The 26295-nt window shown below is 42.9% G+C and overlaps 2 protein-coding genes and 1 non-coding gene across 4 annotated transcripts in view; all 3 read left to right on the top strand.

The window, feature by feature from the left end:
- The window catches only part of pcf11 (PCF11 cleavage and polyadenylation factor subunit), a 32237-nt gene extending 13487 nt beyond the window's left edge, over positions 1 to 18750 (top strand). For both annotated transcript variants that reach the window (XM_024376727.2, XM_024376728.2), the window contains exons 7-15: positions 2028 to 2643; positions 2846 to 4356; positions 10968 to 11034; positions 11563 to 11824; positions 12071 to 12254; positions 12491 to 12646; positions 17277 to 17369; positions 17594 to 17629; positions 17757 to 18750. In XM_024376727.2, coding sequence (XP_024232495.1) covers positions 2028 to 2643; positions 2846 to 4356; positions 10968 to 11034; positions 11563 to 11824; positions 12071 to 12254; positions 12491 to 12646; positions 17277 to 17369; positions 17594 to 17629; positions 17757 to 17972 — 3141 coding nt within the window. In that variant the 3' untranslated portion in view covers positions 17973 to 18750. The remainder of the gene's footprint in view (positions 1 to 2027; positions 2644 to 2845; positions 4357 to 10967; positions 11035 to 11562; positions 11825 to 12070; positions 12255 to 12490; positions 12647 to 17276; positions 17370 to 17593; positions 17630 to 17756) is intronic.
- Positions 1 to 26295, top strand: part of LOC121838636 (NLR family CARD domain-containing protein 3-like) — a 733752-nt gene that overhangs the window by 258808 nt on the left and 448649 nt on the right. The window lies entirely within an intron of this gene.
- LOC112217290 lies at positions 17033 to 17166 on the top strand. Its single transcript, XR_002948458.1, has one exon. It is a non-coding gene; the product is annotated as a small nucleolar RNA SNORA57 (small nucleolar RNA).

Raw genomic sequence — 26295 nt, forward strand, 5'->3', positions numbered from 1 at the left:
AGTGTCCAAGTGCATCACTGGATAGTGCTGTAGTTCTCACATACTTTGTATTGTAGTCTTTTTAGGTTTAGGGAGCCATCTGTTGTGACCTTTTGTCAGTTTGCTCCACGGTAGAAATATTTTTTTCAAGCAGGCACACACTGCTGTGTATGTCCGAGCCTCTGGGTTGTCCAATCATGGATTCCATTGCAAGAGGTTCCTCTGTTATTTCAAAGTTATCATTCATTCCTCTGACAAAACTTTAACGTTCAGCGCTGTCTTTGTCAGTTCTCTCATCCAGTGCGATAGAAAAAAGATTGAAGCCCTCAGTTTTCTTTTTTTAAATTCTGAGGTAAGCGCCTCACCTATCGCTTAAACACGCCGGTGATGGATCGGTGTGATAAGCACATTTTCTACACTATCCGGACAAAGTATTTTAGCAGTTTCCACCATAGTCTCAAACTTCTCTTCGGTGAAAGGCTTTTTTTGCGGTGCAATTTTATGTACCCCTATGTAAACGTGCCTTATTTACCGATTCTTGAGTAGAGGACAGTTTGGTAAAAATATTTTGTTGGGCTTGCACATTCAGAGGCCTAGCTTGCCTTTTACTTGGAGGACAGATTGCTAGCATAGTTATTAGCATGCTGGCAATGTTATTTTTTTACTGAGGTTGTATTCCTTCAAAACGGCTATACTTTCTTGGCATATCAGACTGCTTTCTGTCCCACAAGTGAAAAAGTATTTTTGATTCCACTGTTCTCTTTTGACTCACCAATTCATATCAATGTTGTCCAGCATGGACAGTGAACGTAGATTCGAATTGAGAGATTATCTGAGGACAGCGCCCAGTTTACAAAAGCATACAAACATTTTACAACCAAGTTTAGGAATTACAAAACTCAGAAATAGCGATAAAATTAATCACTTACCTTTTGATCTTCATATGGTTGCAGTCACGAGTCCCTGTTACACAAATGTTCGTTTTGTTCGATAAAGTCCCTCTTTATGTCCCAAAAACACTTTGGGGGGCTCGTTTTGTTCAGTAATCCACTGGCCTAAAGGTGGTCAATACATGCAGACGAATACATCCTAATAGTACCGGTGAAGTTCGTTGAAACATGTCAAACAATGTTTATAATTAATCCTCAGGTTGTCTATTGTCTAAATAATTGATCATATTTCAACCGGACAATAGCGTCTTCAATAGAATGGAAAAACAACGAATGGCGCGCAATCGTTCACGCGCGTAAACTAGCTCTGGTACATTCTAGAGTCCACTGAAAGAATGGTCTCATTCTTCCTCATTTTTCAGAATACAAGCCTGAAACAATGTCTAAATACTGTTAACGTCTAGTGAAAGCTTTAGGAACTGCAATCTGGGTCATAACCATTTAGATACTGTATAGGCATTCAATAGAAAAAAACCCACATCAAAAATATCCCACTTCCTAGATGGATTTTCCTCGGGTTTTCGCCTGCCATATCAGTTCTGTTATACTCGCAGACGTTATTTTAACAGTTTTGGAAACTTTAGTGTTTTCTATCCAATACTACCATGCATATGCATATCCTATCTTCTGGGCCTGAGTAATAGGGAGTTTACATTGGGCACCTCATTCATCCAAAATATTGCCCCTACCCAAGAGGTTAAGGCATTTTTTCGCTGTAGTATTGTTATGGTATTGAGTATTATTATACTAAGCTGGCATTGGTATGAAGCCACAATTCTGATACTTCATTTGTGGTTTAGTTATTGATTAGCTCATCGGGTTAGCCTAAACAAATGCAGATGGGCAACCCGACCCCATGCTTCAGCCATCTATAGCCAAGCCACTATGCTGCTACAGGAGAATGCTCATTGCTAAAATGGTACACCTGCCCAATAATGAGCCATACAGGCCTTTGAAAGAGCCAACATGCACTCATTTCTGGAGAGGAATCTTAGCAGGGGTGTGGTACGTGCATACTTCAACATTTTTATTAAATTGGGAGAAAGTGAACTTAATCTAGTAGATAACTTGGTCTTCTTCTTCCCTTTCTCCCTGTAGGCCAGTAAGCATCTGGAGAATGGAGAGATCAGCCATGATGACTTCCTGAATGTGGCTCACCAGATCAAGCAGCTGTTCCAGTACCAGGAAGAGAAGCAGCGAGGAGACTCCTGGGAGGGCTCCAGTGAGGATGGCCACGGACACGCCCACCCACACCACCTCCCACCAACCAGGAAGAAGCCCCTGCTGGCCACACCCACAGGGGGAGTGTCCTCCGGGGCGGACTTGTCCGACGCAGAGCTCACCTACTATGAACACAAGTCCAAGCTGAGGAGGACCCAGGTGATGCTGTGGCAGCAGGAGCAAGGAGGGGAGGGTTGGGACGGAGAGGACAGCCAGGAGGAGGTAGAGGGGGTGCTGGGGAGGCCCGGGGAGGGCCCTGGGGGTGCCAAGACTGAGGTTAACAGGGAGACTAACGCCCTTCCTTCAGGGATGAAGTTCACCAGGCTTCCTAAGGACAGGCTGAAGGAGGTAGAGGAGGAGCAGCCCACCCCAGCAGCCATCATCCAGGAGTACAGCCACGGGAACGAGTTCCCCAGGCTCAAGTCTCTGCCAGGGCTACGCTTCAGGAGGATACAAGACCCCAGGGAGTCCACCGCCACTGACAGACTCAAAGGCAAGTGGAGTTTCATGTCTAATGATGGGACTAATTTATGAATACATTTTGTTATACGCACACATGGTTGGACACCCAAGCCAAGGGAATATATTATGAATCAGAAGTATGTCTGTAAATGCAGTGCTTTATGACTTAGTTTGATTACTATCCGATGATAAATGGTTCCTATTCTCATTTAGTAATTGTTTTTATTTCTTAGCTGGTGAAAGAGAGCGAAACTCCCCCCTCAGTGAGCGGCTGCCCAATCACAGACCACCGTACGATGATAGGGAGGAGCCTAAGAGCGGCTATAATGCCCCTCCCAGGCGGTACGGAGGAGGTCCGCTGTCTGAAGACCATGCTGTCAAACCTCCGTACCCCCGTTACGATGACCCTCGCAAACACGACCGCATCCCCCCCAAACCCCCCAGCGGCCCGGTGCTCCAGAACTCAGTCAGCCTGGCACTGGACGGCCCCATTAGGAAGTCCCCGGTTCCTTTACCGGTACCAGCATACGAGCGGGAGCGCCTGTCCCCGTTACAGCAGATGGACGCGGCAGAGATGAGCCCTGTCCCGCGCTTTGAGAGCCCCAACAGCGAGCACTCGTGTGACGAAGGGCCCCTGGACACCCCCCCTCTACCCAGACCCCACCACCCAGGAGGACCCCCCCGTGGGCCCGTGCTCTCCTCAGTACGCAGCAAACATGTTGAGTCTCCAGGACACACCCCTCCTCACACAACAGATGGCCCCCAGAGATACGACGGTGGTCCCAAAGGAGGACCACCTTCGCCACGCTATGATGGACCCCACAAGGGAACTCAGTCTGGGTACGACGGGCCTGGTCACATAGGTCAGCCTGGCAGGCCTCACCCTGGGGGCCGTTACGAGGGCGTCCAGGGGCCCGGTAGGTACGATGGACCAGGGTGCTCCTCACACGGCCCATCAAGGTATGATGGGCCCTACCCTCAGGGCCCCGGCAGGTTCGACGGCCCCGCTCTACATAAAGGACCAGAAAAGTTTGACGGACCAGGAAGATACGACGGCCCCTCCATGCCTCACGTTCCAATGAGAGGGGACCCACAAGGCATTGGGGGAAGGTTTGACGGCGGCCCGCCGCCTCCGCAGCAAGGTAGGCTATCGGGGCGATATGACGGTAGATTTGACGGACAGGGGCCTGGGCCAATGCGTTTTGACGGCCCCATGCAGTCCAACCGCTTCGATGGTCCAATGAACTTCAACAGCTCCCACATGCAGCCCGGCCCTGGAAGGTTCGAAGGACTAATGAGGTTCCAGCAAGGCCCCATGAGATTCGACGGTGCTCCCAACCAGCCAGGCCCGATGCGTTTCGATGGCCCAGGGAACCCTTCCACCCTAATGGGCCAGCCCGGCCCCATGCGCTACGACCCCCTGCCCTCTCTGCCCCCCCAGGGCATGCCCCCACGCTTTGACTGCCCCTCCGGCCAGCAGGTGTCTCCCAGGTACCACACCACTCCCAACCTGCAGCCCCCGCAGCGGCCACTAGGGACACCCATGTACGACCCAGTCAACCCCGGAGGCCCCCAGCAGTTCCAGACGTTCCCAGTGCAACAGAACGTGGTGGGCCAACAGGGGGCTAACTTCACGGTGTCTCCCGTCCCTGTGTCCCAGGCTGGGTTCAACAACTCCTACGTCAGACCTCCGTTCTACACCCCTGGTGTGCCTCTGCCACCGGCAGGGAACATGCAGCAGCCGGTGAGAACCTCTTCTTGATTTAGGACATAGGGGATGAGTCCCAAATGTCACTCTATTCCCTATTTATTGCACCACTTTTGACCTGGGTGCTATTTGGGACGTACACCACATAGTGATTATCAGAAAGGTCGAGAAGGTTGAAAAGTACAATAGACTTGAATGATTTCATCAATTGAGAAGGTTTCATATGTGTTTGTACGTGCACGTATGTGTGTATCGTTTGGTGTCTTTGTGTGGTTAGTGTTTTATTAGGCTCGCACTTTTATGCACTAATACTACTCTGTCACTATAGTCAACACATAGCTATCGCAACGCACAGCACTGCTCTAACCTTAAACCGCATTCAATCATACATTCACTTTTACGCCATCACATTCATACACTTTAACTATCCTTCTTATGGGTCGTTCTATAAATAATGGGGCCAATGGGTGACATTGGGATACAAATTTCAGTTTGAAACTAAAATAAATCAACAACAAAAATCATATGCAAATTAGCCCTTTACTTCACTTATACAACAAGATAGGATTATGCATCCTTGAATTTGACTTGCCAGTGTCTGTATGCACCCTGCTTGAAGCACAATTGTAATTTTCAAGGACCTCAATGTTATACAATTGTATAATTTATGGAAATGTTCATATCTAGGCCTAATAAAGAACCCCCCCCCTCAAAAGCATGCAAAAAGTGTCAGTAGACCATTACCATTTTAAGAATAAATGTTTAGGGCTTGCCAATGCATTGATATTATAATTATTACATTGTAAAATATGTGAGAATGTGCACATTGCCTGGTTAAGTAGATTGGACGCAACATTGAATGTCATCCTCATAATAAGCGCACATGGATTTACTGCAACAGAGTAAGTAGCGCAGCACCCTTTAGCGGGAAACAAACTGATGTGGACACATCTGTCACAAAAACTGATAAATGAAATCACAGATAATTATAAGGGAGTAGGAGTACATAAATTGACTACAATAATTACTATAACTTTTAAACCACCAAACTGAGGAAATGTCTAATTTTAGAAAGGTAGGCCTATTCCATTACTTGAATTTCTGAGCTACTTCAAATCCAATTTTATTTGTCACATGCGCCGACTAAAACAGGTGTCGACCTTACAGTGAAATGCTTACTTACAAGCCCTTAACCAACAATGCAGTTTTAAGAAAAAATACCCCCCCCCCCAAAAAAGAAATAAAAGTAACAAATAAAATAACAATAGCGAGGCTATATACAGGGGATACCGGTACAGAGTCGATGTGCGGGGGCACCGGTTAGTCTAGGTAATTGAGGTAATATGTACATGCAGGTAGAGTTGTTTAAGTGACTATGCATAGATAATAGACCCGAGTGGCAGGAGCGTAAAGGGGTGGGGGGGTGCAATGCAAATAGTCTGGGTAGCCATTTGAGTAGATGTTCAGTAGTCTTATGGCTTGGGGGGATAGAAGCTGTTTAGAAGCCTCCTGGACCTAGACTTGGCCCTCCGGTACCAGTTGCCGTGCGATAGCAGAGAGAACGGTATGACCAGGGTGGCTAGAGTCTTTGACAATTTTTAGGGCCTTCCTCTGACACCGCCTGGTATATTTGTCCTGGATGGCAGGAAGCTTGGCCCCAGTGATGTATTCGGCCATATGCACTACCCTCTGTAGTGCCTTGCGGTCGGAGGCCGTGCAGTTGCCATACCTGGCAGTGATGCAACCCGTTGTTAGGATGCTCTCAATGGTGCAGCTGTAGAACTGTTGTCATCTGCAAACTTAATGATGGTGTTGGAGTCGTGCCTGAGTGAACAGGAGAGGACTGAGCACGCACCCCTGGGGGGGCCCCCCGTGTTGAGGATCAGCGTGGCCGATGTGTTGTTACCTACCCTTACCACCTGGGGGTCCGTCAGGAAGTCCAGGATCCAGAGGGAGGCATTTAGTCCCAGGGTCCTTAGCTTAGTGATGAGCTTTTGAGGGCATTATGTTGTTAAATGCTGAGCTGTAGTGAATGAATAGCATTCTCACATAGATGTTCCTTTTGTCCAGGTGTGAAAGGGAAGTGTGGAGTGCAACAGAGATGGCATCATCTGGATCTGTTGGGGCGGTATGCAAATTGGAGTGGGTCTAGTGTTTCTGGGATAATGGTGTTGATGTGAGCCATGACCAGCCTTTCAAAGCACTTCATGGCTACAGACATGAGTGCTACGAGTCCTGCGGCCTTGTGAATGACCTATTTAAAGTTCTTACTCGCATCGAATGCGGAGCGCGGGATCACACTGTCGCCTGGAACAGCTCATGCTCTCATGCATGTTTCAGTGTTACTTGCCTCGAAGCGAGCATAGAAGTAATTTAGCTCATCTGATAGGATTGTGTCACTGGGCAGCTCTCGGCTGCACTTCCCATTGTAGTTCATTAGTTTAAGTCCTGCTTCATCCGACCAGCGTCGGAGCCGGTGTCGTGTGATTCGATCTTAGTCCTGTATTGACGTTATTGCCTGTTTGATGGTTTGTCGCAGGGCATAGCAGGATTTCTTATAAGCTTCCGGGTTACTTCCGCTCCTTGAAAATGGCTGCTCTACCCTTTAGCTCAGTGTGGATGTTGCCTGTAATCCATGGCTTCTGGTTGGGGTATGTACGTACTAGAGGTCAACCGACTATGATTTTTCAACGCCGATACTGAATATTGGGGGACCAAAAACGCCGATACCAATTAATCGTCTGTTTAAATTTTATTTAATTAATTTTTTTGTAATAATGACAATTACAACAATACTGAATGAACGCTGATTTTAACTTAATATAATACATCAATAAAATCAATTTAGCCTCAAGTAAATAATGAAACATGTTCAATTTGGTCTAAATGCAAAAACAAAGTGTTGGAGAAGAAAGTAAAAGTGCAATATGTGCTATGTAAGAAAGCTAACGTTTCAGTTCCTTGCTCAGAACATGAACATATGAAAGCTGGTGGTTCCTTTTAACACGAGTCTTCAATATTCCCAAGTAAGAAGTTTTAGGTTGTAGTTATTATAGGAATTATAGGACTATTGCCCTCTCTACCATTTGTATTTCATTAACCTTTCACTATTGGATGTTCTTATAGGCACTTTAGCTTTGGCAGTGTAACAGTATAGCTTCCGTCCCTCTCCTCGCTCCTCCCTGGGCTCGAACCAGCAACACAACTACAACAGCCACCATCGAAGCTGTGTTACCCATGCAGAGCAAGGGGAACAACTACTAGAAGGCTCAGAGCGAGTGACGTTTGAAACGCTATTAGCGCACGCTAACTAGCTAGCCATTTCACTTCGGTTACACCAGCTTCATCTCGGGAGTTGATAGGCTTGAAGTCATAAACAGCGCAATGCTTGACGCACAATGAAGAGCTGCTGGCAAAACGCACAAAAGTGCAGTTTGAATGAATGTTTACGCGTCTGCTTCTGCCTACCACCGCTCAGTCAGATACTTAGGTACTTGTATGCTCAGTCAGATTATATGCAACGCAGGACACGCTAGATAATATCTAGTAATATCATCAACCATGTGCAGTTAACTTCTTATGGTATAGGGGACGCTTGCGTCCCACTTGGCCAAAAGCCAGGGGAAATGCAGCGCGGCAAATTCAAATAAAATGATATAAAAATCTAACTTTAATGAAATCACACATGTAACATACTAAATTAAAGCTACACTCGTTGTGAATCCAGCCAACATGTCAGATTTTTTAAATGCTTTTCGGCGAAAGCATAAGAAGCTATTATCTGATGATAGCACAACCGTAAACAAAGAGTAGCATATTTCAACCCTGCAGGCGCTACACAAAATGCAGAATTAAAATATAAATCATGCCTTACCTTTTGTTGGCACTCCAATATGTCCCATAAAAATCACAATTGGTACTTTTGTTCGATTAATTCCATCCCGCAACGTCACTACAAAATATCTCAAAAGTTGCCTGTAACCTTTCCCAAAACATTTCAAACTACTTTTGTAATACAATTGAGGTATTTTTAAACGTTAATAATCGATCAAATTTAATACTGGTCTATCTGTTTTCAATAGAGGACGAGAGGAAACTAACGCTACTTTTCAAGTCTTGCACACTCTCAACAGCGTTACCTTTTTCCAAGATGGCCATACTTCATTGCACAAAGGAATAACCTCAACCAAATTCCAAAGACTGGTGACATCCATTGGAAGCGGTAGGAACTGAAAACAAGTGCCTAAGAAATATGGTTTCCCAATGAGAACTCACTGAACAGACAGACCTAAAAAAAAAAAATACATCTGAACGGCTCTGGGTTTTGCCTGCTACATAAGTTCTGTTATACTCAGACATGATTCAAACCGTTTTAGAAACTTTAGTGTTTTCTATCTAAATCTACTAATAATATGCTTATCTTATATTCTTGGCATGAGTAGCAGGAAGTTGAAATTGGGCACACTATTTATCCAAAAGTGAAAATGCTGCCCCCAATACTTTAAGAAGTTAACTAGTGATTATGATTGTTTTTTATAAGATACGTTTAATGCTAGCTAGCAACTTACCTTGTCTTACTGCATTTGCGTAACAGTCTCCTTGTGGAGTGCAACGAGAGAGAGGCAGGTCGTTATTGCGTTGGACTAGTTAACTGTAAGGTTGCAAGATTGGATCCCCCGAGTTGACAAGGTGAAAATCTGTCTTTCTGCCACTGAACAAGGCAGTTAACCCACCGTTCCTAGGCCTTCATTGAAAATAAGAATGTGTTCTTAATTGACTTGCCTAGTTAAATAAAGGTATAAAAATAGTCACATCGGCGCCCAAAAATACAGATTTCCGATTGTTCTGAAAACTTGAAATCGGCCCTAATTAATCGGCCATTACAATTAATCGGTCAACCTCTAGTACGTACAGTCACTGTGGGGACAACGTCATCGATGCATTTATTGATGAAGCCAGTGACTGAAGTGGTGTACTCCTCAATGCCATCGGAAGAATCCCGTAACATATTCCAGTCTGTGCTAGCAAAGCAGTCCTGTAGCTTTGCAAGCCCCTTATTTCTTTAAATTGCAGGTCTAACATGGGAAGCTAAATGTATTTGGTATGTTATTTCATTACCTGATCATATTTTGAATAAGCCCACTAGGCAATGTTGTTTTTTTATATCCAGAATAATTTGTTGGAGTAGCATTGGGTGTTGTTCAGTGGTCTATTCTACACAATTGAGCACAGTAGACTGTGTCCAATCTGAGGCATGAAAACATTAACTCATTGCTTTTTCTGTTAAATCTGATGATCAAGCCGACTACAACAGGTGATCAACATCGATTTGCTAGGGATGTTTTATCCAATGTGGATCCAGTCACAATTATCTTCACCGGCGTAACAAATGAGACTGAAATATTCTGGACATTCCTCACAAACACTTTTTTTCCCCCCCAGCACTTCAGCTGTTGCATTGCATGCATTCTCACAACAGATGTTTGTCACTTGACTATCATTCAGAACATTCCTTCCTGGATCAGATTATCACGATTTAATTAATCTCCCGAGTGGCGCATCAGTTTAAGGCACTTTATTATTACAGACCCTGGTTCGTTCCCAGGCTGTGTCACAACCGTCCGTGATCGGGAGTCCCATAAGGCGGCGCACAATTGGCACAGCGTCACCCGGGTTCTGGTAGGCCACCATTGTAAATAAGAATTTGTTCTTAACTGACTTGCCTAGTTAAATTAAGGTTAAATAAAAAATCAGCTGGACGCCAAATGCGCATCCAACAATGATACATCTATTTAGGTTTTAAGTATCAAGGTAGACAGGGTTCAAGTTCGAGGTCTAATTTAGCTTAATGCTTAATATATGGTATAGCAACTACCATTAATCCACAGACACAAGTAATGTATTATGTCACATGTTTTATGATGGATAAATCCGTCAAGACGCCAACCATGATAAGGGTTAATTATACATAGCTACGATCCCCCTTGTATCTTAATGTAATGGCATGGGGGGGGAAATCTATGCGTTTTTATCAATGGTTTATCAACAGCTGTAACAAGTTGTCCAGTGAAAGAAATCCTCACTGGTGCCCTACTTTATAGAAATAAACAAATAGTTTATAGATATAAACAAAATGGTGAAACTCCATCTGATGCTCCCATTCAGTTCATAAATGAGCAGAAAAATGTATTGGATGGGGCTTCACCAAAGTCCTCCACTGATATAGAACAAAATATTTTGGCTCATTCTGTATTAGTTACCACCCACAGTGGGTTCTCATTACGGTGAAATGTAGCTTGGTGAAGCACTTCATAACAATTAAAGATTCACATCATGAATCATCAATATTCATATATTGGACAGAACAATTCATTGGATGGAGAGTGTTCCTCCCAGCTAAAGCTTCAACTATAGTTTTCACCTCTGCAATCTTGAATCTCAAACTTCATAATATGGAGCGTGAACAAAGTCCTTACTCTACTGAGGCTTTGCTTACAATTATTTTCTCTAAGCAGGCCCTGATATCCTAATGCCAAATGAACATCTTATATTTAACTCAAACGCCAGATGTGCTCGGGAGGGAGAGGACAGGATACAAGCTATTTAGGTCAGTTGAAGGCTAAATGTCTGTTTTGTCCTTGTTCCAGATGAATATGCTTTCTAACCTTGGCCAGCCCTTCATCCCTCCCAGCACAGTGCCTTTCAACCAGCCTGGTAAGATCATGTTCACTTTTTTATTTCACCGAGATCTACTTTCGGTTCTCAATGTTGTTGTTTGATAAAGGGTTCTTTATTTCATGTTACAGCATTTGGTATCATGATAGTCTTTCATCCTCTGCATTTTGAAGGGATTCATCTTGCTTAGTTGATTAGAAATCTGTGAGAGATCTGGATGACTTAAAAACAAAAACATGGACATTCTCAATGTAAAAAGCATTTTAGTCCAGGAGTGCTTAATCTGGGTCTGTGAAACTGGCCTTCTGAGATCAGATGAATCACATGTCCAGTATGAGTATCTATTGCTGTAAATCCGTCACTGGGTAAGGATCAAATCAAGTTTGTCATGTACAGCGTAGTGTACGCAGTACAATTAACTGCTTACTTGAAAACACTCCTCTCAAACAGTGCAACAGATCTAAAATATTCAATGAAAATAAAGTAAAGAGGGGGAAAAAACACACAATACAAGTGTTTGGTAATTGCTTTATGTCAGTTGATTTCTGGTTTGTCATTCTTCTCCAGCTCCCCAGTTCCCTCCTCCAGAGAGTCACTTTGGGCAGGTAGATGTAAACGACCTGCTGTCCAAGCTCATTTCCACCGGCATCATCTCTACCGGAGGCATCAAACCAGCTCAGAGTACAGACACTGCTGCAGCACACAGCGGTACAGAGTCAGCCGCCACCCAACCGACCCCTCCCATGGTAGAAGAGGAGGAAGAGGAAGAGCAGGAGGAGGATGAGAATGTCCCAGACCTCACCGGCTTCGTCATCGAAGACATGAAACAGTACGTTTGCTGAAATGCACCATGCTGGTCTGATTATGAAGATGTCCATCTACCATTGACATCAATGAATGCTTCACTCTAGTTATTTATGCATGAGAATTCTCTAGTTATGTTTTGTCCAGTGATCCTCTGAGTAGGATAAATACAATGTATGGTCCACATGTGTTCATAAAATGGTAATGTATTTGTCTTTATATGTAAAATGTATGACAATTAACCACTGGTTCTGTTTGTCCCTTTCCCCAGGCGCTATGACAGCGTGGTGACTAAGCTGTACACAGGGATCCAGTGTTACTCCTGCGGCATGCGTTTCACCGCCTCTCAGACAGACGTCTACGCTGACCACCTGGACTGGCACTACCGGCTGAACCGTTCCGAGAAAGACATCAGCAAGAAGGTCACCCACCGCCGCTGGTACTACAGCCTCACGGTAAGAGAGATGGACACACACACACTCTCACCTTGTGTCTGAGCCACCACAGCTAGAACTACCTCATTGTAAAACCATTACCTTCTACCCCAATATGAACAATACCCACTCACACTCACTTTTTTACAATGAAAATGATTAGTTATATGATTAGTTATTGCCTTGTAATAAAAAGCTGATCATGTTTTATCAAATTCTTTCTAACCCTTGCCCATCTGTCTCTTCCCTGTCCTCAGGACTGGATAGAGTTTGAGGAGATAGCGGACCTGGAGGAGCGGGCCAAGAGCCTGTTCTTTGAGAAGGTGAATGAGGAGGTAGTGCAGAAGACCCAGGAGGCCGCCAAGGAGAAGGAGTTCCAGAGTGTTAAAGCAGCTGCAGATGTGGTGGATGAGGTGGGTAGCAACATATTTCTGGTCATGTAGTGTATGTGGACACCTCCTTGTCGAACATCTCATTCCAAAATCACGGGCGGTAATATGGAGTTGATCCCCTCTTTGCTGCTATAACAGCCTCCACTCTTCTGGGAAGGCTTTCCACTAGATCTTCCACTAGGTACTTGCTTCCATTCAGTGATGGAAGTGATTTAGGCCTGGCTCACAGTCAGCGTTCCAATTCATCCCAAAGATGTTCGATGGGGTTGAGGTCAGGGCTCTGTGCAGGCCAGTCAAGTTCTTCCACACCGATCTCGACAAACCATTTCTGTATGGAACTCGCTTTGTGCACGGGGGCATTGTCATGCTAAAACAGGAAAGGGCCTTCCCCAAACTGTTGCCATGAAGTTGGAAGCACAGAATCACCTCGAATGTCATTGTATGCTGTACCGTTAAGATTTCCCTTCACTGGAACTAATGGGCCTAGCCCGAACCATGAAAAACAGCCCCGGACCATTATTCCTCCTCCCTACGTGCTTCAGCACTTGGCGGTCCCATTCTGTGAGCTTGTGTGCCTACCACTTCGCGGCTGAGCCGTTGCTGCTCCTAGACGTTTCCACTTCACAATAACAGCACTTACAGTTGACCGGGGCGGCTCTAGCAGGGCAGAAATTTGATGAACTAACTTGTTGCAAAGGTTGCACCGTCATAGGATCCCATGTTAAGTCACTGAGCTCTTCAGTAAGGCCATTCTACTGCCAATTTTTGTCTATAGAGATTGCATGGCTGTATGGTCGATTTTATACACTTTTCAGCTAGTGATGCATTTTTGGCCAATAGGATATCCAATATTTTCCTTGACAACAAAAAAAAACAATACCGATATTAAACATTTTAGGGACCTTTTAAGCATCCTAGTACAGTAAATAGTTAACACACACACATGGGCGCAGGGGTCTCAGGCACATCTCGGTGCAAGAGGCGCTACTACAGTCCCTGCCATTTGGGTCTTTGGTGTAAAAAAAGATACAAATAACACTATTTGATGTGTCAAATAACACTCGAATATGACTGCACGTCACATAATAATTTAACACGTTCGTGAATTTTTTACGTAGTTATTACACATTGATTACACTATCACTCGTATTTCATGTCACAACGATTAATCGATGCGCGTGCTATGATGCTGGTAAAGTTGTCTCGGCACCTACAGTGCTGGTCATAAAAGAAAGCTAGCTAGCTCATTGATGCAAACAATGTTCTTCCCCAAAAACATAGCAAAACAACAATCTGTTTCAGTAGTTATAGTTACCTTGCTAGGTGTCATCTAAAATAACCCTACTTTATAGTATTTGATTAATGGTGGTCGGACCCATCTATCATCTATCTACCCATCTAAGCTAGCCACAATAAGGATTAGCCACTATAGTGGACTTTGCGGTTAGCCTTCAAAATAAAAGTATGTAATTGAGAGTGATGCAAATGAATACAAATACAATTATGCATTAATTGAATAGATCATGCTTATCTAGTTTGGATTCTTATATAAAATCAACTAAATATAATTTGTTAACCTCGAACTCACCATCCCGGGTCCGGGAGCGTAATCATCAACTGACACTAATTAGCAAAACGCAACGGACATAAATATTCCTAGAAAATATTCCTATTCATGAAAATCACAAGTGAAACATATTGAGACACAGCTTAGCCTTTTGTTAACCCTGTCATCTCAGATTTTCAAAATATGCTTTACAGCCAAAGCTAGACAAGCATTTGTGTAAGTTTATCGATAGCCTAGCATAGCATAGCATTTTGTCCAGCCAGCAGCAGGTAACTTGGTCACGGAAATCAGAAAAGCGATCAAATTAAATCATTTACCTTTGATGAGCTTCGGATGTTTTCACTCACGAGACTCCCAGTTGGATAGCAAATGTTCCTTTTTTCCCAAAATATTATTTTTGTAGGCGAAATAGCTCCGTTTGTTCTTCACGTTTGGCTGAGAAATCGCCCGGAAATTGCAGTCACGAAAACGCAGAAATTAGCTCCATAATATCGACAGAAACATATAAACGTTGTTTATAATCAATCCTCAGGGTGTTTTTCAAATATCTATTCGATAATATATCCACTGGGACAATTTGTTTTTCAGTAGGACCGATTGGAATAATGGCTACCTCCGTATTTTATGCGAGAATCACTCTGGGAGCATCAGTTGACCACTTGCGCAATGTAGCCGCTTACGGGTATTCTTCAACATAAATCTGTAAAACTACGTCAATGCTGTAGACACCTTGGGGAATACGGAGAAAAAGTAATCTGGTTGATAGCCCATTCACTGCTCAATAGGGACGCATTGGAACGCAGCGCTTTCAAAACATAAGGCACTTCCGGATTGGATTTTTTTCAGGCTTTCGCCTGCAACATCAGTTCTGTTATGCTCACAGACAATGTTTTTACAGTTTTGGAAACTTTAGTGTTTTCTATCCTAAGCTGTCGATTATATGCATATTCAAACATCTTGTCCTGACAAAATATCCCATTTACTACGGGAACGTTATTTTTCCAAAAATGAAAATACTGCCCCCTAGTCACAAGGTTAATTTGACAAAAAGCTGTTGAAATCACACTGGATGTATTAGACTTTAGAATTGCATTGGGGGTATACTTACTTCACTGCACAGCCTTATCTATGGATTGTGGATCAATGACATGGGGTATCAGTCTATTCCGTGACACCCAGAGAAACATTAGCGTCATAGCTCTTATTGCGGGACTCTGAAACAACTGTGAATTGAGCCACATTTATTGTCAATTCCTGTGTATTGAACACGATTCCAGAGGAAAACCAATACTGCGTGGATGTTTTGGAGTCTGATAACTCTGAGGAGGATGTTGGGGAAAAATATATTGGGTATTGAGTAGACTGATACCCCTTTTCATTGATCCCCAATCCTTGGGAAAAGCTGTACAGTGCTATATGAATGTCAATACATACAATAGGCTGACTGGGGAGGTGATTTCACACAGTCACAGTCCCGCGATAAGAGCTACAACACTAATATTTGGGTAAACTCTCAGTTGTGTTCCGTGGGTGTCACCGAGTAGACTGATACCCCATTTCATTGCTTCACATTCCAACCATGTTTCACATTATCTAGTCTAAACATGGCATAATTCTACCAATTGTAACCTTCTGTGTCACTTTCTGAGGTACTTTTATTTTGAAGGCAAACCGCAAATTCCACTTGTGCCTAATCCTTCTTGTGGCTAGCTTCACAACACGTAACCCAGTTCGGTCGAGCCTCACTAGCCAGATGAAGCTAGCTGGCTGCTTATAATGTTATCTTTGGGCAACAGGGCTAAGTGGCTGGCTAGCTATTTATTTTCATGAACTGAATTTCAATTTCAATAGGCGAACAACAAGTAGCTATCTAGCTAATACTTACAAGGATTGAAAATGACTGCTGTTTCTACTGGGTATTTGTTTTCAGGCTTGTTGTATTGTTGCTAGCTAGCTACCTCATAAGTTGCAGTCGAACGAATAATGCTTTATTACCAACGCGGTATTGTCAACACATCGTTCTTGGCCGGTGTTTGCTTGGTTGCAGACATTTTTGTACAGCTTTGACAGTGCTACTGATAGTTGTTATGGCGCTTGGCTTGCATGTGCAAATTCAGAACACACAACATTCAGTAATAGAACTGTTATTTAATGTGTCAATTTTATTTGACATGTATCTTTTTTTGACATGCGAAGACCCAAGCGGCGTTCCATAGTATGTTGTGACGCTAATAGCAGTGACGCTATTACTGTTTAACTCCGGTAGGGCAACATCTGAAAAATGGCTCACTTGGTAGTGTGTACCGGTGCTCGACCAGTCGCGAAAGCGAACATCACCCACGACAGAGAACGGTTGATTTGTCAAGGGCAATGAATTCCATTATCTTGCTAGAATTTTCTTACTCTTTCAGATGACTGCTCGACTTGTTCACTGCTCGATCCACACAGCGGACATTGTGGGCTAGGTTAGGAATGCTGTGTTGGACGTGTAGCGCAAAATTTTATGTACCTATGTTATATAGGTATGCACGTCCGCTTTGACATTGTTTTTTTAAATGGAAGCAAACGAAACCAGGAGGGACATACCTGAATTTGTCCAATATAAACTCTTGTTTTCTTCGCATAACGCAACTGTTTGGACTAATGGTTACATCCCAGATATCACACAGAGCCTCTTAGGGCTACAACTGACTGTGTTTTCATTGGCTTGTACTAGTCTTGACCCATACTCCGCTCAAATTTCATTGGATCTTTGTTTTGTTGCTGTTTTTGCCATTCTAGAAGTTAAAACAACTAAAGTTTTAACCGTGAAGATGAACTTATAGTTAAAGTTGATTGATCCTCCATTCTTGGCATGCATGCTGTTCCTTTGTACTCGTGTGTATGTGTTATGGAGGTAGAACAAGTCCAGTGCCATGGCTTCGGTGGCAGTGTTCCCTGTCTTCTGGTTCTATCCTCAGGCGCTGGGGCGTTCTCGTATCATGCTGCTGTAGCCTGTATATTGCCATATTATTTTAATGGTAGACACTGCACGTTGTCAGAATGTTGTAAGATTCCATTCTTTCCCCCACTGTCTGTGTGTAGACGTGTGAGATCTGCCAGGAGCAGTTTGAGATGTACTGGGAGGAGGAGGAAGAGGAGTGGCACCTGAGAGATGCCATCAGAGTCGACGAGAAGGTGGGTGTTCACTAAAAAGATCACTCGTAGCATGATCTCCGACTCCTCTCTTAATGTACCAACACAACCTGTGGATACATACATTGTACATACATTTGAAGAAAGACTGCCACTTAAGTACTGTGGTTAGCATGTATTACCTTAGAGGAATCACTCGTAGCAAAATGGTCCTCTTTGTGAAGGAAATACTAATCAAATGTGTTTTTGTCTATCTTTTTCCACAGACATATCATCCTTCATGTTTTGAAGATTACAACAATGTAAGTAACCACATGGTCACTTGATCTGTTTGTTTAGTTTGGTCTGTGAAATGTTCCAAATCTTTCTATGCTGCTTTAACTGGTCATTTCTCTTCCTCCTTGTCAATCGCCTTGCTTCTCCTGCCAGACATCTTCGTTCCTGGACGTCACCCCGTCCCCCATTAAGCTGATGGAGAACCCGCTGGGTGCGCTCATTAAACGTGAGAGCGATGAGGTCACTTCCTGCTGTGCTGTGGTGAAACAGGAAGTGGAGTCTTCGTTGTCTGAAACGGGCGGTGAGGCTCAAAATGTGAAGGATGAAGTTCAGGTGAAAATGGAGGGAGAAACGAGTGCAATTTCCTAAAAAAAAAAAAAAGAAAAACCATGCTGCTTTTTCTTTTCCTCTTTACGGGCTGCTCTCCCTCCATCCCTCCCTTTGTTTTGTAAGGAAGAGGTATTTTTTATATTTGACCACCTCTGAGGCAGGGCCCTCAGCCATAACTTTGAATACATTTTTGTATTTGGAATCTGCCTGTGAATGTCAGGTGTTTTTTTGCTGTGTAAATGAATGAATGATGAATGCCTGAACTTAAACATTTTACCTTTGCAAAAATATGTACTTTTGGGGAAAAGATGTATGTAAAAGATTTAATTTATAAATAAAGCTATTTTTGGTATTCTTTTGTTGTAATATTGATAAAAAGGGGTGTGACTTAAGAATCCCAGAAGATTGCTTTAATGAGTTTGTTCTTTCCTCCCAAGTAAAAATAATTTGTGTATATATAAATAGATTTTGGTTGCCATTGAGGCAAGGAATTGATGGAGAGAATTAATGAATTACTAATTTGGCTTCTGAATTAGCCTTAATAGTAAATTAATTTCAAAAGTAGCAGTTAGTTTACAAAAGGTAAGGAGGAATAATTTTCCGACCATTTCTCTACACTGCTGTGTACATACGGCACGACATGGCTAGCAACTAACATTTCTACACAATTCTGTGATCCTGCTTTCTAATTGCTTTCAGTTGGATATCTTTTTTTTACTTTTTTTGCAGGGTTTCTTTTTTTGCAGAGGTTTGAGGGGGGGGAAATGCAATTTTGCTTGGTAATGCGGAATATCCAATAAAAACAAATCTGAACATGTGTTTGTGTGAACAGTGATTGGTGTGGCTTTTCTGTATTGCTTCTCCCTGGTTTCCCCTACCCCTTATAGAAAGGTAGCTTTTTAATTTGTCACTTTGGCTTGAATTCTAAATAAAGTTCTCTAGAATTAAAGTAATTTGTCTTTTCTCTTATTTCATGTGATTATAGATCATTGTATTTCAAGAAAGTGTGTACAGTAGTAGTTCTATGCAAATGGGAGGAGCTGAGATGTGGGATATGTAGGAAAGAGCATTATGAAGGAGAGAGTGGAAGAATGGAAAATGAGAAATGGTGCAGATCATGAAGCGAAGTCTGAATGCCCTTAGAGGGTGATGGTGGATAGACCTGCCCTACATCCTGAGGAGAGTTCCTATCACCAGCAGGACCCAGAAATTCTTATTGTGAAGAAGATGGACTTTGTTACTTTTAGAGCAATGGTGATAAATGGCACTGCTCAAGTAGAGAAGAAAAAAAGTATAGGGAAATTGAGATTGTTTCTGAAGCTGAACGATTTTGAGGAGTTAAAGATTGCACATACAAGGAGCTACATAAAGTTGTGCTGTCCCACCTTCCCCAGAGCCTGTGTAGGGAAGAGTTTTTGAATGATTGAAGGAGTGGGATTTTTTTGTATTTTAAAATGTGAAGATTAATGTATTTTTCCTTTCTCTGTAATAGAATTGAACTTTTTTATATTTTTATGCTTCCATCCCTGTCCAGTTATCAGTCCATTGTCCTTGGTATTATAGATAAGAAAATAAATTGTAGGGAAAAGCAGTTAAATTATGTACGGGGAAAACTCCCAAAAATCTGTTTGAGCCACATTAAGTGTTTCAGGAACTGTGTTACAAAGGTTGTATTAAAACAATTCATAAGGAAAATGCCAATAACCCATTCTGGATCAAAACATTGCATATCCATAAAGTATTTTGTTAAAATATTACCATCATTTTAAGTGTCTTGTATGGGAAGTAATGATATAATTAACCGATGCCAATGAGATAGATGGACACTGAAAATACAATATAAAAGAGGGAATATAGCATATAAGTCAATACTTGTACTATGGGTGTGTGTCTGTTCATATGAATGGCAGAGTGAAGGAGGATGAATGTGTAGGAGGGCGGGAGAGACTGGATGTGTGGAGGCATAGGGTATATGTTGTGTTTGAATGGATGAGTAAGTGGATATATAGAGGGGTGTAAATATCTGAGAAGAAGGGAGGGGTGGGTGGGTAAGAAGAGGCAAGGATGGAAGGTGGTGATAAGCTTGGCTTGCGGGTGCATGTTGGGTAAGGATGGGAGGGTGGGACAAGCTTGGTTTGGGTGTGGTTAAAAAAAAGAGGTTGGAGAACTGGGAAGGGGTGGTGGAGAGGGATGGATTTGGTTTGAGGGAGAGGGAAGGAAAGAAAGACAATTATACTACAATGTAATTGTATTTCTTATTTTATGATGTAAACCTGTTGTAAAATTAATAAGAGTTCTGGACAGATAAGGATAGGATGTCAAATTATTATTCCTTGTTTGTCATTACAACTAAGATTTAATGGTGGTTATTGTTGAGAATGGAGGGGCTATATCTGGGGGATTGGGATGGGGTGACTGGGAGGTCATCAGACACTACTCTGTGGTGTGAGTGGGGCCTCCACTCATCCCACTTCAGTCTCTCGGAGGACCCACTCACCCCAAGTAGACCCTCACCAGCCACTATACTTTAATTTCTAAGGTAATACAAGCTAACCACAATACTTAAGTGGCAGTCTTTCTTCAAATGTATGTACACTGTATGTATCCACAGGTTGTGTTGGTACATTAAGAGAGGAGTCGGAGATAAAATAAAAAAATGTAAAAAGGCATAGCGCCTCAAATACAAAGACATACTTTGCTCCGTTTTTTTGTTTTTTTATTAAATGTCTGCTCAAATGTTTTATTTGGTTCTTCAATGATAGATGGAACAGATGAGGTTAACTTTGATTCAATACAAGACCAACAAAATCCAATTTATCACATGGAATGTGCACAGGCTCCATGATGTGGGAAAAAAAGGCATTCGGTTCTCGAACACTTAAAGATATTGTCAGCGGATGTGGTATCCTTGCAAGAGTTACATTTTTTTTAATGAGAAATTGAACCTTTAAAGAGGAGCTGGGTTGGAGAGGCCTATGCAGAGGTGTAGATATCCTGATAAATAAGAAGACACCATTTTCCCTTATATCATGGATCAAGAAGGCAGTTTTCTAATGTTGAATTGTACCTTACATGGTGAAAAATAAACATTTAATTCCTTGTACAGTATATCCCAGCAGGGGCAAATCCGACCCCCGATATAATTTGGAATGCCTTTATGGCGTACATTAGGGGAATGATAATCTCATACTCTGCAAAAGTAAAATTGGATTTAGAAATTCAAATGAATGAAAAACAAGATAAAGAAGAAAAGAAAATGTCTGAACTTAAGCAGGAATACAATCTTTTACTTTTGAAGAGAGCCAATGGCAAATAAACCTGGTAAATATCTCAAAGCTCTCGCAAAACGAATACACGCTAAACCAGTTATAATTTAAAAAGGTAAAGATACAAAAGCAGTAATTAGAAACAACAACGTGATTAATGAGGATAGGGTGAGAGAGAGAGAGAGAGAGAGAGACAGCTGCAATGTGAGCGTTCACATTTTTCAACATGTTTTTTTACAAAAAAATAGATTCGGTGTTAGATAAACGTGGATTTTTTTGGCAGGGACATACACAGGCTGATACCCTCCACAGCATAACATTCACTGCAGATCAAAACTCCAAACCCTACAACCTAATTTTGGACAAAATTACATGGAAGGATTAATACTATCAAGGACACCGTCCAACCTGGAACTGAGACATCTGAAATCTGCCTCCAGAAATCAAAGCTTCTCCCAAGTGGGTGTGACACCTACTCTCGTTGCCTGCTGCACTGTTGCACTGCTGCTTGGATTCCACCTGGCAATCTGTTCACCTTCTCCCCAGTCTGATACCCCCTCCACACTCCTCCCTCTCTCCCGAGCTTTCGCTCACCTCCATCCAGCACACAGGCACTGTTGGGGCGAATGACTCTGAACTTAAAATTATAAGCCCCAAGTCGTTTTTTTTATTTTATTTTTTTATTTCACCTTTATTTAACCAGGTAGGCTAGTTGAGAACAAGTTCTCATTTGCAACTGCGACCTGGCCAAGATAAAGCATAGCAGTGTGAACAGACAACACAGGGTTACACATGGAGTAAACAATTAACAAGTCAATAACAGTAGAAAAAAAAGGGGAGTCTATATACATTGTGTGCAAAAGGCATGAGGAGGTAGGCGAATAATTACAATTTTGCAGATTAACACTGGAGTGATAAATGATCAGATGGTCATGTACAGGTAGAGATATTGGTGTGCAAAAGAGCAGAAAAGTAAATAAAAACAGTATGGGGATAAGGTAGGTAAAAATGGGTGGGCTATTTACCGATAGACTATGTACAGCTGCAGCGATCGGTTAGCTGCTCAGATAGCAGATGTTTGAAGTTGGTGAGGGAGATAAAAGTCTCCAACTTCAGCGATTTTTGCAACTCGTTCCAGTCACAGGCAGCAGAGAACTGGAACGAAAGGCGGCCAAATGAGGTGTTGGTTTTAGGGATGATCAGTGAGATACACCTGCTGGAGCGCGTGCTACGGATGGGTGTTGCCATCGTGACCAGTGAACTGAGATAAGGCGGAGCTTTACCTAGCATGGACTTGTAGATGACCTGGAGCCAGTGGGTCTGGCGACGAATATGTAGCGAGGGCCAGCCGACTAGAGCATACAAGTCGCAGTGGTGGGTGGTATAAGGTGCTTTAGTGACAAAACGGATGGCACTGTGATAAACTGCATCCAGTTTGCTGAGTAGAGTGTTGGAAGCAATTTTGTAGATGACATCGCCGAAGTCGAGGATCGGTAGGATAGTCAGTTTTACTAGGGTAAGTTTGGCGGCGTGAGTGAAGGAGGCTTTGTTGCGGAATAGAAAGCCGACTCTTGATTTGATTTTCAATTGGTTTAATTTTGTTCTTGTGCATTTTGCTATTTTGCTATGACTACTGCATGCTTTGTTGACTATTTACCCAACTGTGGGACAGACTATGTTTGTTCCCACACTCGGGAATCTGCCTCTCTATTGGTTACACAGACTTTTGGCCTCCCATCCTATTCTGACCACCTCTCGCCGGCTTCGTATTCATGTTACCTGATGAAATTGCTGTATAATATGATCTTGTTGCCATCGAATGCACATTCAAATGTCATAAATCAACACTGCAAAGCTCTCCCTGTCCTCTGCCGTGCCTTGATTGTATTACTGTTGATGATATCTGGAAATGTGCATGTACACCCTGGCCCATCTACTGTTCCTAGCCCAAATTCTGACTTGTGCTCTGATGTCTGTTTCAGCTCTCGTAAAAGCCTGGGTTTTCTGCACATTAACACTAGAAACGTATTACCTAAAATGGATCAACTGAAAGTGTGGGTTCACAACTCCAATCCAGATGTTGGTCATTACTGAGATGTGGTTAAGGAAGAGTGTTTTGAATACTGATGTTAACCTTTCTGGTTATAAACTTTTTCGGCAATCGGATCTTCCAAAGGTGGGGGAGTAGCAATCTTTACCAAGGATCACCTTCCGTGGTCAGTTGACTCCACCAAGTCTATCCCCAAACAATTTGATTTTCTGGTTTTATGCATTAAACTTCCAAATAGCTCTTCATTGACTGTTGCTGGGTGTTATCGTCCTCCATCAGCACCGGCCTGTACCCTACCTGCTCTAAGCTCTCACCTGGCCCCTTACACTAAGTGAATTTGTCCTGCTAGGTGACCTAAACTGGGACATGCTTAAACCACCTGACCAAGTCCTAAAGCAATGGGACTCCCTAAATCTTTCTCAGATTATTACCAATCACACAAGGTATGACTCCAAACACCCAGAAAAGGCTACTCTCCTCGATGTTATCCTCACAAGTAATCATGATAGGTATCAATCTGGTGTTTTCTGTAATGACCTTAGGGATCACTGTTTTACAGCCTGTTTTTGTAATGGCTGCTCAGTGAAACGACCTGTCCTAATTTGTCATAGACGCTTGCTAAAAAACTTCCTTCATGACCTGGCCTCTGTAAATTGGTACAGTGATATTGTTAACAAACACGCCCCCATAAAGAAAATGAGAATTAAAAACAGGTTCAGCCCCTGGTTCGACCGTGATCTTGCAGAGTTACTCCACCTTAAGAATTGTATTTGTCGAAAGGCTTGGCACACGCACACTCAGGCTGACTGGCTCTCGTTCAGGCAAATGAGAAATAAGTGCACTCAGGCTATCCGGAATGCCAAAGTTAGTTACTTTAAGGAGCAGTTCTCTCTCTATGGGTCTAACCCCAAGAAGTTCTGGAAAACGGTTAAAGACCTGGAGAATAAACCCTCCTCCTCACAGCTGCCCATGTCCCTTAATGTTGATGATGTGGTTGTTACTGACAAAAGCACATGGATGAGCTTCTTAATCACCACTTCATTAAGACAGGATTCCTATTGGACTCAGCCATGCCTTCTTGCCCGTCCAACATTTCCTCACCTCCCACCCCTTCTAATGCAACTAGCACCGATGACCCCCCCCTCTTTTTCTCCTGCTCCACTACAAAGTTTCTCCCTGCAGGCGGTCACTGAGTCCGAGGTGCTAAAGGAGCTCCTTACACTTGACCCCAAAAAAACATCTGGGTCAGATGGTTAAGACCCTTTCTTCTTTAAGGTTGCTGCCCCTTTAATCACCAAGCCTATCTCTGACCTTTTTAACTTTTCTCTCCTCTCTGGGGAGGTTCCCATTACTTGGAAGGCAGCCACGGTTCATCCTTTATTTAAAGGGGAGATCAAGCTGATCCTAACTGTTATAGGCCTATTTCTATGTTGCCCTTTATATCAAAAGTGTTGGAAAAACTTGTCAATAATCAACTGACTGGCTTTCTTGAGGTCTATAGTATTCTCTCATGTATGCAATCTTTCTAGGCAGGTTATGGATGTGTCACTGCAACCTTAAAGGTCCTCAATGATGTCATTTGTCATTGCCCTTGATTCTAAACAATGTTGTGCTTCTATTTTTATTGACCTGGTAAAAGCTTTGATACGGTAGACCATTCTATTCTTGTGGGCCGGCTAAGGAGTATTGGTGTCTCTGAGGGGTCTTTGGTCTGGTTTGCTAACTACCTCTCTCAAAGAGTGCAGTGTATGAAGTCAGAACAGCTGCTGTTTCAGCCACCGCCTGTCACGAAGGATTACACCCCAAGGTTCGAACCTAGGCCCCTGCGCTCTTCTAAATTTAAATCAACAACATAGCTCAGGCAGTAGGAAGCGCTCATCCATTTATATGCAGATAATACAGTCTTATACTCATCTGGCCCCTCCCCGGATTTTGTGTTAAACGTTCTACAATAAAGCTTTCTTCATGTCCAACAAGCTTTCTCTGCCCTTAACCTTGTTCTGAACACCTCCAAAACAAAGGTCATGTGGATTGGTAAGAAGAATGCCCCTCTCCCCACAGGTGTGATTACTACCTCTGAGGGTTTAGAGCTTGACCTAGTCACCTCATACAAGTACTTCGGAGTATGGCTAGACGGTACACTGTCCTTCTCTCAGCACATATCAAAGTTGCAGGCTAAAGTTAAATCTAGACTTGGTTAATCGTAATCAATCCTCTTTCACCCCAGCTGCCAAACTAACCCTGATTCAGATTACCATCCTACCCATGCTAGATTACGGAGACTTAATTTATAGATCGGCAGGTAAGGGTGCTCTCGAGCGGCTAGATGTTCTTTACCTTTCGGCCATCAGATTTGCCACCAATGGTCCTTATAGGACACATCACTGCACTCTATATTCTTCTGTAAACTGCTCATCTCTGTATACCCGTCGCAAGACCCACTGGTTGATGCTGATCTATAAAACCCTCTTAGGCCTCACTTCCCATTATCTGAAATATCTAATGCAGCCCTCATCCTCCACATACAACACCCTTTCTGCCAGTCACATTCTGTTAAAGGTCCCCAAAGCACACACATCCCTGGGTCGCTCGTCTGTTCATTTCTCTGCAGCTAGCGACTGGAACGAGCTGCAACAAATACACAAACTGGACAGTTTTATCTCAATCTCCTCATTTAATTAAAGACTCACTCATGGACACTCTTACTGACAGTGGTGGCCAAGACCTCAGAAAAAACATTGTAGACCTCCACAAGTCTGCTTCATCCTTGGGAGCAATTTCCAAATGCCTGAAGGTACCATGTTCATCTGTACAAACAATAGTACGCAAGTATAAACACCATGGGACCAGTTAACCGTCATACCACTCAGGAAGGAAACGTGATCTGTCTCCTAGAGATGAACGCACTTTGGTGCGAAAAGTGCAAATCAATCCCAGAACAACAGCAAAGGACCTTGTGAAGATGCTGGAGGGAAATGGGTACAAAATTATCTATATCCACAGTAAAACGAGTCCTATATCGACATAACCTGAAAGGCAGCTCAGC

This window comes from Oncorhynchus tshawytscha, linkage group LG17, assembly GCF_018296145.1.
Source record: "Oncorhynchus tshawytscha isolate Ot180627B linkage group LG17, Otsh_v2.0, whole genome shotgun sequence".
Classification (NCBI taxonomy): Eukaryota; Metazoa; Chordata; class Actinopteri; order Salmoniformes; family Salmonidae; genus Oncorhynchus; species Oncorhynchus tshawytscha.